This window comes from Coenobita brevimanus, chromosome 3 (genome assembly GCF_032717465.1).
Source record: "Coenobita brevimanus isolate Jiangsu-jjx chromosome 3, ASM3271746v2, whole genome shotgun sequence".
Taxonomy (NCBI): Eukaryota; Metazoa; Arthropoda; class Malacostraca; order Decapoda; family Coenobitidae; genus Coenobita; species Coenobita brevimanus.
The window spans coordinates 3,388,408-3,403,362 of NC_136956.1; the positions used below are offsets into that span (position 1 = coordinate 3,388,408).

The following is a 14,955-nucleotide window of genomic DNA, read 5'->3' on the forward strand; positions in this document are numbered from 1 at the left end:
GAGAGGGGACACCAACACATAGTAACACAGATCTAACTGTCCCTCAGCTCCCTCCCTAAACTTTGAAAGGAGGAGGATGGACTGAAGCAAAAGGTCTTCAACTGCAGCCCACCTGGTGGCATATAGCTCTGGTGTCACAACAATATCAATACAGTAACAACAACAATAACTACTACCGGTACAACTACTACTATTGCAATAATAACACTCTCATCTTAACCCTTTGAGATTCCGAAGATGCAATTTCGCGTCATCTTAAATCCAACTGTTGAGATTCTGATGACTCGAATTCAAGTCATATGAAACGACAGTTGTTTTTTTGCATGTTTCCCATATCCTATCTGGCCTTGTTCCACATATGCTATCCTGTTTATCCTTTTCCAACTACTGTATATGTTTTTACAGTGACGAGTGCAGCAGATAGATATGCATAATAAACAGGTTTTTACCATGAATAATATCAGTATTACCAGCATGGATATTAGCCTTCATGACAGCCAGAGCATTCACTTTTCTCTGTGAAAACTAACATAAATTGCCATAACCTATATATCAATAGAAAGGGAATTTACAGTAGATTGACATGGTGCAATCATATTTCAGGTAACTCTAATACTTTTTTATTTACAAATATTTTTCTATGGAAGGGTATGCGATTTTTCCTTTTCTGCACACTTCTACTCGTCCTGTTGGCCTTTTAGCTACCGTATTTATCTTTTCAACCATACTACGATGAAGAGCAACTATTCATCTTTAAAATGGTACCACATTCATTAGTCTACCATAAAAAGTTAGTGTACAGTGGCTGATTATGCTCAAATATTGCTGCATGACTGCATGCTCTGTGTGTGCCCAGCTGAATCTGGCACAGACACAATCGGCAGAGGGCCGAAAATCTCAAAGGGTTAAATCACTCTCAACTTAAATGTCAGGACCAACTTTCCTAGCCAAGGGCTCCTGCCCTCCTCATGGGGCAATGAAGGATTGGATGATGGATGGATGGATAATGTAATAATGAAATACTACAGTACTACTACTGCTACTAGCTTATAACAATAATACTGTAACAATAAGAGTAATAAAAATAATAACAGTGATAACTACTGTAATAACGGAACAAAACATCATCAATAACACTACAGTTTCCAAAATCCAAACTGAAGAGGTTCAAGATGATTTCGGAAATTTAATTTTTTGCAGAGGGGGAGGGGGCCGTAATTTTGTATCCTTACCATCACCTACAGCTACCTTCATGCCATTCCCCTATGAAATCATTTTATCCATGCTATAATGTATCCCACAATCAAGATTTTGTTCTTATGGAAAGAAAAAAAATCTAATCAACCTTATGGTTCAACTGAGTCTTGTTTGAACTGGCTTCAGTGACTGTAGAATACAGCAGCATTTTGTCAATATGCCAAGATTTATTTCTTTTCTTGGGGGGAGGGGACAGTAAATATATTCTTCTGCAAGCTTAGTAACAGTAACTGGTATACCCCATTTTTGCCCACTTCGAAGCACAGGGACCCAAAGCTAGGCTTCCATCAGTCCTGAACATTTAAGGGTGGGAGATCGACCTGAGCCCCTGATATTGTAGGTATATGGTGGAAAACCCCCTGGTCATAGTACGGTATGCCTCAGCCTGGGTGTTCTACCAATCATGCCACCCGGCATCATCCACCAATCTACCTATCACAAAAACTGTTCTCTCTCTCTCTCTACCTATACCCCACCACTCACTTGCTACTAGACCCAAAGAGGTTCATATTGAAGGGATCCTTGGGTGCTGAAGGCTTGGAATGTCTACTCTGAGCATCTGAAGTTGATGGAGGAGGGTCGGACCTAGGCTGTTGCTGTTTCCCCTCTTCCACAGCCTTCTCTTTCCCTCGCCCCGCTGCTGCTCCGCCCCGAAAATACTTCTCAAATCCCCGTGGAGGCTTCTGGCACAGTTGGTTCCATGTTTGCAGAAGGGATGTGCCATGTGGGAGCTCCAGTTTTGAAAGGTGTTGTCCAACCTGAGGGGCAGTAGATATGATTAACCACAACAGCCAAAGAAAGTACCGTAATAATAATGTTATTGTACCATTACTACCAGGCAATTTTGTTCAACAAGGAAAGGTTGGGCCTGGGAGTGTATGACAAGGGTGTGGTACCACAGTTCTTTCGAGGTGAAGTGATAGTTTTTGCATGGACTCTAGCTGATGGGTGGTATGAAGCATTTAACTAGATGTGTATAACCCTCCCGGTAAAAACAATTAACTCTAAGCCCTTGGCCACCCTGTTTGGGATACATGGCATCTGGCAATGAATGAATGAATGTATGCCTGAAAGGTGGAGTCAGGATTCAATGGGTGTGAATGGTCATTGTGGACTATTAATCTATTGGCAAGACTTAGATTAGCCTCTCTCTCTCTCTCCCTCTCTTTAGGGAGGGTTGAAGGGGGGCACTGGACCTTATCCAACATCATCCTAAAAAAAAAAAAAAAAAAAAAAAAAAAAAAAAAAAAAAATCATCACCCGAACATCCTTTCCCACCCTAGGGCAGGGTGAGGAGTAGCAATGTCCAGACAGCCCAAATTTGCCCAGTCCAATGGGCCACACTTCAATTCACTCACATTCAAACCCCAAGAATCCTGGCTCTATCTCATACACCAAAACATTCACCAAGTTCTGTAGCTTCACATAAACAGATCCGATAGAGTCAATGCGGACGCTGTCACTTTAAAACGAGGTGCCAAATCCTTGATCATATTCAACCAGCCAGCTCGATCTCCAGTCAGTTCCCTAGCCTCACCAGCTTCCAAACCTCTCTTTCTCACACAGTCATGCACCATACCCCTCCACCTTCTCCTTGGCCTACCTCGCCTCCTCCCTCCTTCAAATTCGTTCAGATATACACTCGACCCTCCATTTCCCAGACTAAAATGGGGGGAGACCAGTCCGGGAATCGCAAAAGTCCGGCCCCACATACCATTCCATGGACTTTTAGCACACTTTGTTCGAATTCTCCAATACTGTTTCATTCATCATCCAATCCAACGTTGCCCCATGAAGAGTGTAGGAGCCCGGGGCTAGGCAAGTTGGTCCTGACATTTAAGATGAGAGTGACCAGCCTCACTCATTCCTGAGTGGCATTATGTGAGCAATAAACCCCAACCACCCCTTGGATAAAAACCTTCACCAGCTCAATCCGACTGGAGCACCGTAATTACCCACTAAACCACCAGGCGCCAATATTTGGTTATAAAGTTACCACCCAGTGTAGTAAATGGTTTCCTGGTGTACAGGAAACCATTTGGTTAGTCACTCAGTGTAGAGTCACCCACAACAGAAGGAAAGGAAAGAATGAAGGAAAGAAACACAGAAGAGGGAGTGTAACATCACCCGTAGGCAGAAGGACAAGGAAAGAATGAAGGAAAGAAAGAAGAGGAGGGGAGAAAGAAAGGATCCTCGGCAATTATTCCGATATTCTTGAGCATTCTGGAATGTAGGCTACCTATACCAACATAATTAACATACACAGTACATATAATAATAACACTAACACAATAGCGGTATTTTGCCAGCTACAACCCTAAGAATGGTTGGTTAGAGTTGTTGACGAGAATGTGGTGGATATGACTGAAGAAGATCAGAAAGGTGAAGAAAAAGAGGAAAACGAAAAAGGAATGGAACACCACAACGTAAGCTAGCCACTCATCACCTGACTGAGATAAAAACACACCACCACCAAATGTGATCTTGATCTTGGACTGAATCAGCAATTTTAATTGGAAAATATTTTAATCTTTATGACCATATAGGTTTGCACACCTAATTATTTGAAATCCAGTCAAAAATTTGTGCTTAAACTAATTATTAATAGAAAATCAGGATTCAGAGCAAAAGTTTCTTAAATTAAGCTGAAGTGTTTTGCCTCTAGCCTAAAAATCACCCTGATGGACTTTTGTTTTGTATAAATATCAATTTACAATGCAGATACATTTTTCTGTACTCAAATATTTATGCAAAATAGAAATCTGTCAAGGCGTGCTGACGATCTGAAGGGGAAATATCTGCTAACATTGGCGTATTTTAGCTTTGAAACCCAATATTTAAATTAAGTTATATTAAGTACATTTTTTTTTTGCGGATTTCAGATAATTAGGTGTGTATGAGCCGCTGTGGTGAAAAAATTTAAAATATTTTCCGATGAAGAGTGCCGATTCGGTATTTCGTCACACCAAGTCAGCTGAGCTAAATGAGTAGGAGTGGATACCAATGACTTCGTCTGTAAGAAAATATTTTTTAAAAATTACTTCTAAGTTTTATTGTGTCCAAGCCTTGCTTAAATTTTACTGTGTTATACAATGAATTTATTTATAGTGGCAATTGAGAAAGGTAAGAGGCAAATGGGATATTGCCACAAGTTAGAAGGAACTGGTGGGATGAAGCAGGATGGTGGCCATGATGCTTTTCATGTATGAAAATATCTTCTTGTGTGTTACAAATGGCCATTATCAAATGTAAACCTTGCTAAAATTATACTGTACTGTGTTGTACTGCAGACTGCTTATAGTTTTATATGAGAGAATAATGGCTGGACATTCGTGAGAATCCCAGACTTGTACAGGCATCTGTTCACCATTTGATAATATTGTCTGGCCTCAGCTCATGTCAATGAAATCCGAAATTCGGGAAATCGGAGTACGGAAAATAGAGGGTTGACTGTACCTTTTTCACCATTCTAGTGTTATCCATTCTCTTCACATGGCCATATCATCTTAGTACACTCTCTGATTCTGGTGTCCACTCTCTTCAATTCTGGTGTCCACAGACTTCCTCACTCCACATCTTTCATGAATCACATTATTTCGTATCCTATCCACTCTCTGTATTCCACATACTGTACATTCCTCAGCAGTACCATCTCCACTGCTCTCACTCTTCACTTTTCATTTTCATGCCAAACCATAGTCTCACATCCATATGTTATAAGCTGGCACTAACACTCCTTCATGAAAGCCTGATGCAGCAGCAACGCTCAAGTCTCGTGTTTCTTATCAAGGCCTGCATTGCACCAGCTACTTTCCTTCCCTGTATCACTCTACTTTCCACTTCTTTTGCACATTTTCCTCTCTTTTTATCACTGTACCCAGGTAATTGAACTCTCTCATCAATTCCAGTCTCTCTCCATTCACTGTAACATCACACTGTGAGTCACCTGGTCTCTCAATAACCATCACCTTACTCTTTTCCACATTTACTCTCACGACACAAAGCTCACAGACATCAGCAAAACTCTGCACTAGTGTACCAAATTCTTGTCCAGTGCAGTATTTGCAAGTAGTACTGCATCATCAGCATACAACAAATTTGGGATATTCCATCCATCACCATTCATTACCAACACCATCCCGTTCTCCATTACTCGCATTTTTACTTCTCTCACTACCCCATCCATATATATATATTGAACAACCATGGGGACCTCACACAACCTTGTCACATGCCCACACTGATTGTGAACCATTCACTTAGAAGCCCATTAACCCTTACACATGCTTCACTACCATCATAAAAACTCTTGACTGCACCTAGCAACTTACCATCTACATTGTACATGCACAAAACCTTCCACAATCCTTCTCTGTCCACTTTGTCATATGCTTCCAGATCCATGTATGTCATAAACACAATATGGTCCTTCTCACATGCTTTCTCTGCCATCATTCTCACTGCAAACATTTGATCCACACATCCTCCGCCACTCCTAAAGCCACCCTGTTCATCACTCACTAGGACTGCTGATATCTCTCTTACTTTCTCTATAATAATTCTTCCATATACCCTCCCTAACGCACTCAATAAACTTATTACATGATAATTCTTGCACTCACTTCACTCATCTTTCTTTTTGCACAAGGGTACAATCACAGCTTTTGTCCACTCTGCTGGCACAGTTTCACTCATCCATGCCTTCTTACGTATCTCCAACAAGCACTTCATTCCTCTCTCCACTACACTTAATCATCTTTGCATACACCTCATCAATCCCAGCTACTGTCCCATTTTTCAGCCGCTTCACAGTGCTCTTCACCTGTGCGAGTTTCACATCTCCTGGCACTGCATTCCTTCTCTGCACACCCCCAAAACTAATCATGTTTACAGCCGCTCTGCTCTCTGTATTTCCATTCATCAGGCTTTCAAAATATTCTTTTCGTCTGGTCCTTACTTCATCCCCACGGGTTAATAATCTACCACCTACATCCTTCACACCATCACATTCCTTTCCGCTTTCACTTTTACATTCCCGCACCTCTTTCCAGAATAACTTCCTATTTTCTGAGTAGTTTGGATTCATTTTTCTTCCTAGATCATCATTTATCTCTTTCTTTTTCATTTTCACTATTCTCTTTACATGCTTCTTGTTCTCAATATATACTGTTCTAACTTCAATTGAACCCAAGTCCTGTAACCACTCTAGCCACTTCTTCCTCTCCTCCACTGCTCTCTTAACCTCACCATCCCACCATACCGTACCTTTCTTCACAGTTGATACTCTTCCCACCACATACTGCTTTAGCATTTCTAACTAAGCAATCCCTATATGTATTCCACTGGCTATCCAGATCCATTCAATTCCAGTTCACTGATTCTAACTCCTCCCCTACTTTGGTCCCGTATTCATCTGCCATTTCTTTGATCCTCTGCTTTTTGACTTTCAGTCTTCTCCCTGACTGCTCCTCTCTCTCCTGGTCCATCTCACTCCTCACTCCTCTCAGCTTGATCTTGTATACCACAATCATATGATCTGACAGACCTCCACATCATCCTCTCACGGCCCTTGTATCAGCAACCATTCTCACTATCGACCTCTCTACGAGCACGTAATCAATCAGGCCCCTTTCAAGATGATGCCCGTTCCCACAGTCTATACCATACCGGTATTTATTTATGTGCAACTCTGTGTTTGAAATACGAGTTACAAATGCACAACCTTCTTTCCTGACACATATCCTTCAGTCGCTTCCCATTATCATTTTCTCCTGGTACTCTATTATAACCCATTATGTTATCCTCAGGATCAGTGCCTACTCTTCCATTCATATCACCCATTACAATTACTTTGTAGCTCCTGGGCATTTCTCCCACTGCTTCATCCAGCTCATCCGAAAACCTGTCTTTCTCTCTCACTAATATCCTCACACAGCACAAACGCTATAATCACTGCTACTTTCGTCTTCTCAAACTTGAACTTGACATACATACACCTCAAGCTGACACATTTGTAATCTCTCATTCCACTCTGCCCCCAAAAAAAAAAAAAAAAAAAAAAAAAAAAAAAAAAAAAAGGGGGGGGCGATGATGATGGCAGGAAAGACCTTGTATTGGAGGGGTTTCTTTTGGTTGTTGCTGTCACTGTGGCCTATGGTTTATCTGAATGTCAAACCTTGTGGGCTTTGCCCTTCTGCAGTCCACCACTCTCCTTTTGGGGGATAGAGATGGAGGTGAGGGACATTCATATTACCAGACGGCAGAGTTTCCTGGTTATTTCAGTGCCAACACATGAAGGAGTCCATCTCCAGTACCTGTTGGTAGATAAAATTTATCCCTTCAGTCAAATTACATATTTCCCATTATAATCTGGCTACCATATGATGATTTTAGCCATGTTAAGGAAGAACCTTTAATAGCCAGCAGAGAGAGAGTTAATACTGTCTATGCTGCAAATCTCCAGCCAGAAACATCTAACATTTCCAGTTTGAAATACCTCCTCAAATCTCAATATAATTACAGTACCCTCGTATCCAGTATGCGTTTGTCCAGTACTATTTTCGTCCAGTACGGTCAGCAAAAAAATAAAATAATTTATTACTGTAGTATGTATTTGTTGGGCTAGTATGGATCGGCCACGCACAGTGAGCAAAATCCGAGGAATTCTTCTCTAGTACTAACGTGCAGCATCCAGTACTACTACCCATGCACGTGCGAGAAAATGGCCAACACCGAGGAACATTTCCCTAGTACTGCCACGCCAGTCCAGTACACCTTCCTCATGACTCGTGATGAATGCCAGTCAAATTGCAGTATTACACTTCCCCCTAATGACAAAGACGATGATGTGTCAATGTGTAACTATGAGGGATTTATGAAAGAGGTTGAGGCAGAGAAGCCTCCTCAGGATCCTGAAGGCTCTCCTCCATGGGGTCTGTAGGACATCCTACAGTCTCGGAACCCCCCCTTTCCCCCCAAGCCCATAACCACTCACCTTAACCCCTATCTGCCGGCTGACGTGTATGCACGACAGGATTCAAGGCACGTAGAGCCACCAGTTGACTTGATACACCGCACTTACCTTCCCGCCACTGTTTGAGCGCGGGACCATTTTCTGTGATACCTACGGGGTAGATAGGACCCCCAGGTACCCCGCGGTTGCACAGTTCAGTTTGTACTCGGCAGTGGTAGCGACATAACCCATGTCGTCTTCCTTGACATCGTCCGATTCCGTCCCACCGCATGAAGGGCCAATTGCCTCATCAACCCATGCGAAAGTTCAGCCCTTAGTGCCAGGTAAAGGATTTAGTGATAGTGCCATAGGACGTGCCCATGACGATGCTGTCTCCTCTCGTACACTCAGCAAGAGTACGGCCTCTGAGGAGAAAAAAAGCTACCACGTGCCCTCCGACGCCAGAGAGGGCTCTCCAACTTCTCTAGGAGGAAGGGGCAGTCTTCGAGCGTGATGATTTCGGTGATGAGGAAGCGCAAGATGACCCAGGACATCGGGAAAGTGACCGCGGACCTGGCGGTCATCTGCGGAAAAAAACGCTGCAGAGCCGTTTCCCCCACACTCTCGCCGCCTGCTTGCAGATGTATCTTCCTCCAGCACTCTCCCACACCTCAGCCTACCACTTCAAGGGCAGAATCTCCACAACTAGGCCCTTCAGGAGTAGTATGAATACTGAGCAGATGTGTGGGGAAGTGTAGTGTACAGCAGTGCAGAAGTTTGTGTATTTTCATTAATGAATGAAATGTGTGATATTATAAGTGAATTATAGACAGTGCAAAGATATAAGTCTTTTATAGTTCTACAAGTGCATATAAATGATTTATAGTAAGTGCAATACAGAAGTTGATACTGTTTACTGGATATTGGTTAGAAAATTATTGGATATACCTTGAGTTTGCCTACCTGTTACCTGAAAGAAAACCACTTGTGAACCACAATGAACAATACCTGCTTTGCTATACCTAAATTATTTCACTCAATACTCAGGGGCATTGTGCAAAATATGAGCATCAGTGTATCTGTGATGTAATGTACAAATAATGTTAGTTGTGTAAAACATTTATATGATTTTCACTCTAACCCTGATTAGTACAAAGCAGTCTGATTTACAGTACAAATAATTACCTCATACTCTACGATCATGCGTGAAAGAGCAACAGCATTTACTTGTCAAAGTGCAATTACCTGTAATCGTGATGTAAAGTGCAGTTCGAAGTGTCTTAGTAAAGGAGAAATATGATTATTTATGGAAGATGTGAGTACAGAAAAATGACGAGATACTTCCTTTCCCACACACCTACAAGGCATAGTGGCATGGTGGTGTGGGCGGTAAATCCTTGGGTGAGCCACATGAACCGGGTGATGACTCATTTTCACGGCGGTGAGTAAGGAGGAGTAGAAAAAATGAGTGGAATATTCCGCATTCCATCCAAGGACACACAGGCAGTGTTCTATCTATCTATTGCCAGACGCCTCAATCCCATTTGGGGTGGCCACAAACAAATCGCCTCCAAGTCGCCCTGTCCCCCGCCATTTCACTGCCCTGCTCCCAACTCACACTCCCCTCTCTCATATACCTCTCCACCCCATCCCTCCATCTCAATATTACAGGCAGTGTTACAATCACCATTCCAGTCAGTGCTGCCAACGCTAGCCGGCCGGGCCAAGGCCATGGCCAGTGGCGCGCTCTCGGAGCCACGCGCCCAAACGTGAAAAACCACTCGTCTTTAACTCATCCTTACTCATCGATGGGACCACCTTGAGACCTCAGGATACCTTCATTGGAAAGAGGAAGAGTTGTTGAGTCTTATGAACTTTCATTTGATTCTCCAGCTATTATAGTTTGGCAGATATAAAGGTCTGAAGTAAGGGTATTTTCTCCAAAATCTCGGAAATCGCCCGTATGGAGAAGCGTGCTGAGACCAGGAACCCCCCGGCGGCTAAGGGTTAAACGTTGGTAAAAATCTTAGCTGTGTTAAAATGTTGTCAAGTTGAATTTTAGGGGGACTTTTTCAAGGTCTGTCTGACATTATTCATTTTTCCCATCAGATCTGTTGTTTGTCCAGTACAGATTTAGGCCAGTAGGGTTGTACCGTCTGACAAAAATACCATACTGGATGCGAGGGTACTGTATATGGGTATGGCAAGAACAGAGTTGAAAAGGCATCATTAGAGCCACATTTTAGGTGGAACAGGAGGCTTTGTAACACCATTTTCTTAGCGCTTTACCCTACACATATTACCTACACCCCAATAGTCTCTTGTAATTTACCAATGCAAACTATAACATAGCAATATTACAAGAAAATATAAATCATACAAGGGAATGTTAAGATATAACATCCAAAATAAATCACTAATGAAGGGGTGCTGTGAATCCTCCTATGCCACCCTGAAGATGTCTATATTCCCTTCAGCCAAAGAACATAATATTACATTTTTTCTTGCTAATTGGTGCTCAAGAGGAATGCCTTTAGGTGGTGAAACTAACATATGTGGGTACGGTAACTTAAATGCCTGGTTAAACAAACATCCCTTAATTAGTTTCCAATCTCCCAAATGGAGGATGGTGAACTGCTGAAGCATAACAACAGCTTACAAACCTAAGGGTTCATATTTCATTTGAACTTGGGGTCCTAATAGTACTAGCTACTACTACTACTACTACTACTACTACTACCACCAGCACCACCACCACCAGATTTTTATTCAACTTGTCATGGGACGGCATGACCAAAAAATTGGCAGGCCTTATAGGGTAATAATGCATTTAGCCAGGAATCCTGATTTTAATCCTGCTTTTGCTATCATTAGATGAAGATATTCACTTTAGGATAAACTTATGAAACTAGACTCCCTTCAACTAAGTATAAAATTCGTGCTATAACATGACATTAACTCTAGAATATGGTGCTAGTCATAAATAAGGCCCATGGAAACTGTGCAAGTCTGAGCTATGACAAATAGACTGCAGAAGGATGAAAATCTCCAAGTCAAGGTGAATGAACTATCGGGGGTTCAATTTAGTACTCGCTGACCGTATCACTGTACAAAATGTTTCTCCAAAGATAGATGAAATGATTTCAAGGCTGCAAGAATATCTATCTATAGCCCGACGCCCTAATCCCACAAAGGGTGGCCGCAGACAAAACGCCTCCAAGTCACTCTGTCACCCACCATTTGATTCCCCTCCCCCCAACTCACCCCCCCCTCCCTCACATACCTCTCAACTCCATCCCTCCACCTCATCCTCGGTCTACCCCTCCCTCTCCCTCCCTCCACCTCACCTACATACACCCTCTTAGTCAGTCTTTCATTCTCCATTCTCTCCACATGTCCAAGAATATACCAAAAGAATATATCACACAATTCAAGAGGTTAAGGAGAAGCTGACAAACGAATGAATGGATGGATGGAAAGACAAAAACAAAGACAGACAATTATGAAACTAATTTCAGTAGGGGTAGACTGTAGCACCAGTCAAGCAGGGCAGTACTCCCAAGGTGAATGGAAAGCTGATAACAGGGAGAGCTGGAGCTCCCATTTCATCAGCCCTTGGGACTAGCTCCTGACCATCCCCCACTGCTGAACTTTTTCAGTTTCAGTAACACAGAGAGTAGGGCAGCATGCTCTCCAGGACAAGTTTCTCTAACTGTCAACACCAAACTACATGCACATGACACACTGCACTTCCTTTTCAAAATTTAAAAAGAAAAATGACTAGCCCCCAGGGGGGATGGGACCATAAATGCCCCCACCATCCACCCCTCTCGCAGTGACGACTCAATGAGCTACCAGGAACCACTGTCTGACTCCCTTCTCTTCATTTCTGCAACATTCGCAGCATTTTCTCTAACTTGCTCTCTGTTGAACACCACCTCTCCTCCTCTACTTTACATTCTCTTCTTAACTGAGACTCAGCTGTCTGAGGCAACTGACAGCAACCCTTTTCTGTATCCTCCTACTTTCCCCATACTCATATCGAAGCCAAAGATGGTTGCTGTGTATTTGCAGTACACAAAGACTTATCTTGCTCTCGTGTTCCTGAACTTGATTCGTCTCAATTATCTACAATGTGGCTTCAGCATTCCTGTCATTCTCTGCCTAAATATTTCTGTGCTGTTTACTTATCCTCTAATTCTACTGACTGAAAAATTCTTTGACTATCTTATTTCTACAATAGAACACATCTTATCCATTTCTCTTGTCTCTGAAATCTTCATTCCAGGAGATTTCAATGTTCACTACCACCATTGGCTCTCCTCTCTTTTCACTGATCCATCTGGTGAACAAGCCTACATCTTTTCTGTCCTTAATGACCTAGCGTAGCTTGTACAGCATCCTACCCGTATCCCTGACCGCCTTGGAGAGAGCTCCAACAACCTTAACCATTTCCTTACAACTAATCCTTCTGCCTACACTGTTAATCTTTCCACTCCTTTAGGCAACTCCAATGACAACCTTAATACCTTGACCTGTCCTATCGCTCCGGTACGGCCTGTGGACCCTCCAAAGAAATGTTGGTTGTGGCACTTTGGAGCTGCTGATTGGGAAGCCCTCAGGCAGTACTTCTTTCATTTTCCCTGGAATGATTATTGCTTCCATAGCCGGAAGCCATCCGAGTGTGCCTTGCACATTACGGAGGTTATTCTCTCGGGCATGAAGGTATACGTTCCCTTCTCATATCCTTTGACTAATGCAAGAAAGCCTTGGCTTAATCATGCTTCTACCGCTCTCCACAACAAGGAGAAGGCCTATAAAAGGTACAAGAGCCAAGCCACCCCTGTATCACATCTTTGTTATGTTGCTGCCCGATATCATGCCAAGTCTGTTCTTCACCCTGCTAAAAATAATTTCATCCATATTAAATGCTCTCAACTCTCCAACTCGAATTCTTCCCGCTCCTTCTGGCACCTTGCCGAAAACCTTTCTAATAACTTTACCTCATCATCCTTCCCTCCTCTTTTCTACTCTGCTGGCTCTGTAGCTATTTCCACTACTGATAAAGCAGATCTCTTTGCTCAAACTTTCTCCTCCAATTCCAACTTAGAAGTGTTTTTGATTGGTGATATGAATGGTAATGTAGAGAGTGTGAAGGTGGATGGAATAGTTGGTGAATGGGATGTGCCTGCTGAGAGAGATGAGAATGGCAGTGTGTTAGTGGACATTTGTTCTGAGAGGGGGTTGCTGATAGCCAATACCCTCTTCAGGCACAAAATGATCCACAGGTATACATGGCGAGTGATGAGAAGGGTGGGTGGTGAACTGAATGAAAAGAGGGCAATGATTTATTATGTGTGTGTGGATGAAAGGATGCGAAAATGTGTACTGGATGCAAGAGCTTATAGTGGTTGGGGGAGTGGACTTTCTGACCACTACTTGGTGGTGGCCAGAATCAATGTCCAATTAGGATGGAGAAATAGAAGAAGGAAAGGACGGGAAGAAGGAGTATTGTAAGAAGAGTGGAAAGGTTACACGAGGATGAGAAAAAGGCAGGGTATAAGAGAGAAGTGGAGGAACGATTGGGCAAATATGAACTGGAGCAGATGGGGGACGTGGAAGGTGTGTGCAGGATATTTACAGAAGAAATATGTGCAGCACGTGATGTGGTGTGTGGGATGAAGAGAAGACGGAGGGGAGTGCAAGGAACAGCGTGGTGGAATGAAGAGGTGAGACAGGCTGTGGCACAAAAGAAGAAAGCATACAATAAATGGATGAGAAATAAAGGCGTGGAAGAAGTTGAGAGGCAGAAGAGAGAGTTATATGTAGAAAGAAATAGAGAGGTGAAAAAATTAGTAAGAGAGAGTAAGATGAGAGTGGATGAGGAATTTGGAAGGAACTTGAGTGTAAAGTGGAGGGACTGTGAGAAAATGTTCTGGAAAGAGGTGAAAAGAGTAAGACAGGGTGGAAGTGAAGTTAGCAAGGGAGTGAAAGATAAAAATGGTAGATTACTAGTGGAGAAGGGAGAAAAAGTGAGCAGATGGAGAGAACACTTTAGGGAATTGCTGAACATAGAGCATGGAAGTAATGCGCGTATAAGTGGTTGGGGAATGGCTGGGAAGAGGAGGGAGGTGAGAAGAGAGGAAGAAATCAGTAGGATAGTTGTGGAAACAATGAAGAAAGTTAAATTGGGGACAGCCCCAGGAATTGATGGAGTGTGTGGTGAAATGCTGAAGTATGGGGGAGAGATAGTGGTAGAATGGATGTGGAAAATGTGCAGATTGGCCTGGAAGGAAGGTAGAGTCCTGGAGGATTGCAAGTCAGGTATAATTATTCCCCAATACAAAGGAAATGGGGAAAAAGAAGTGTGTAGTAATCATAGGGGCATCTGTCTTCTTAGTATAACAAGAAAAGTGTATGGTAGGATACTTATTGACAGAGTTAGAGAATGAACAGAGGAATTAGTTGGAGAAGAACAGGGAGGCTTTGAGATGGGAAGAGGTTGTGTAGATCAGATATTCATTCTTAGATCTTTAGTGGAAAAGTTTCTAGAGAAGGGAAAGAAGTTGTATGCGGCTTTCATGGATTTGGAGAAAGCATATGACAGGGTGGATTGACAAGGATTGTGGAAAGTATTAAGAATATATGGAGTAGATGGGAAGTTGTTGAATGCTGTGAAGAGTATGTATGATGGTGCTAAGGCTGCAGTGCGTGTGGATGGTGAACTGAGTGAATTTTTCTCTTTG

At 42.7% G+C, this 14,955-nt stretch overlaps 1 protein-coding gene across 1 annotated transcript in view; it reads right to left on the bottom strand.

Moving 5' to 3' along the window:
- The window catches only part of Afg3l2 (AFG3 like matrix AAA peptidase subunit 2), a 92,715-nt gene that overhangs the window by 73,091 nt on the left and 4,669 nt on the right, over positions 1 to 14,955 (bottom strand). Inside the window, exon 2 of the mRNA XM_080267646.1 lies at positions 1,741 to 2,015. Within this exon, the coding sequence (XP_080123772.1) occupies positions 1,741 to 2,015 (275 nt within the window). The remainder of the gene's footprint in view (positions 1 to 1,740; positions 2,016 to 14,955) is intronic.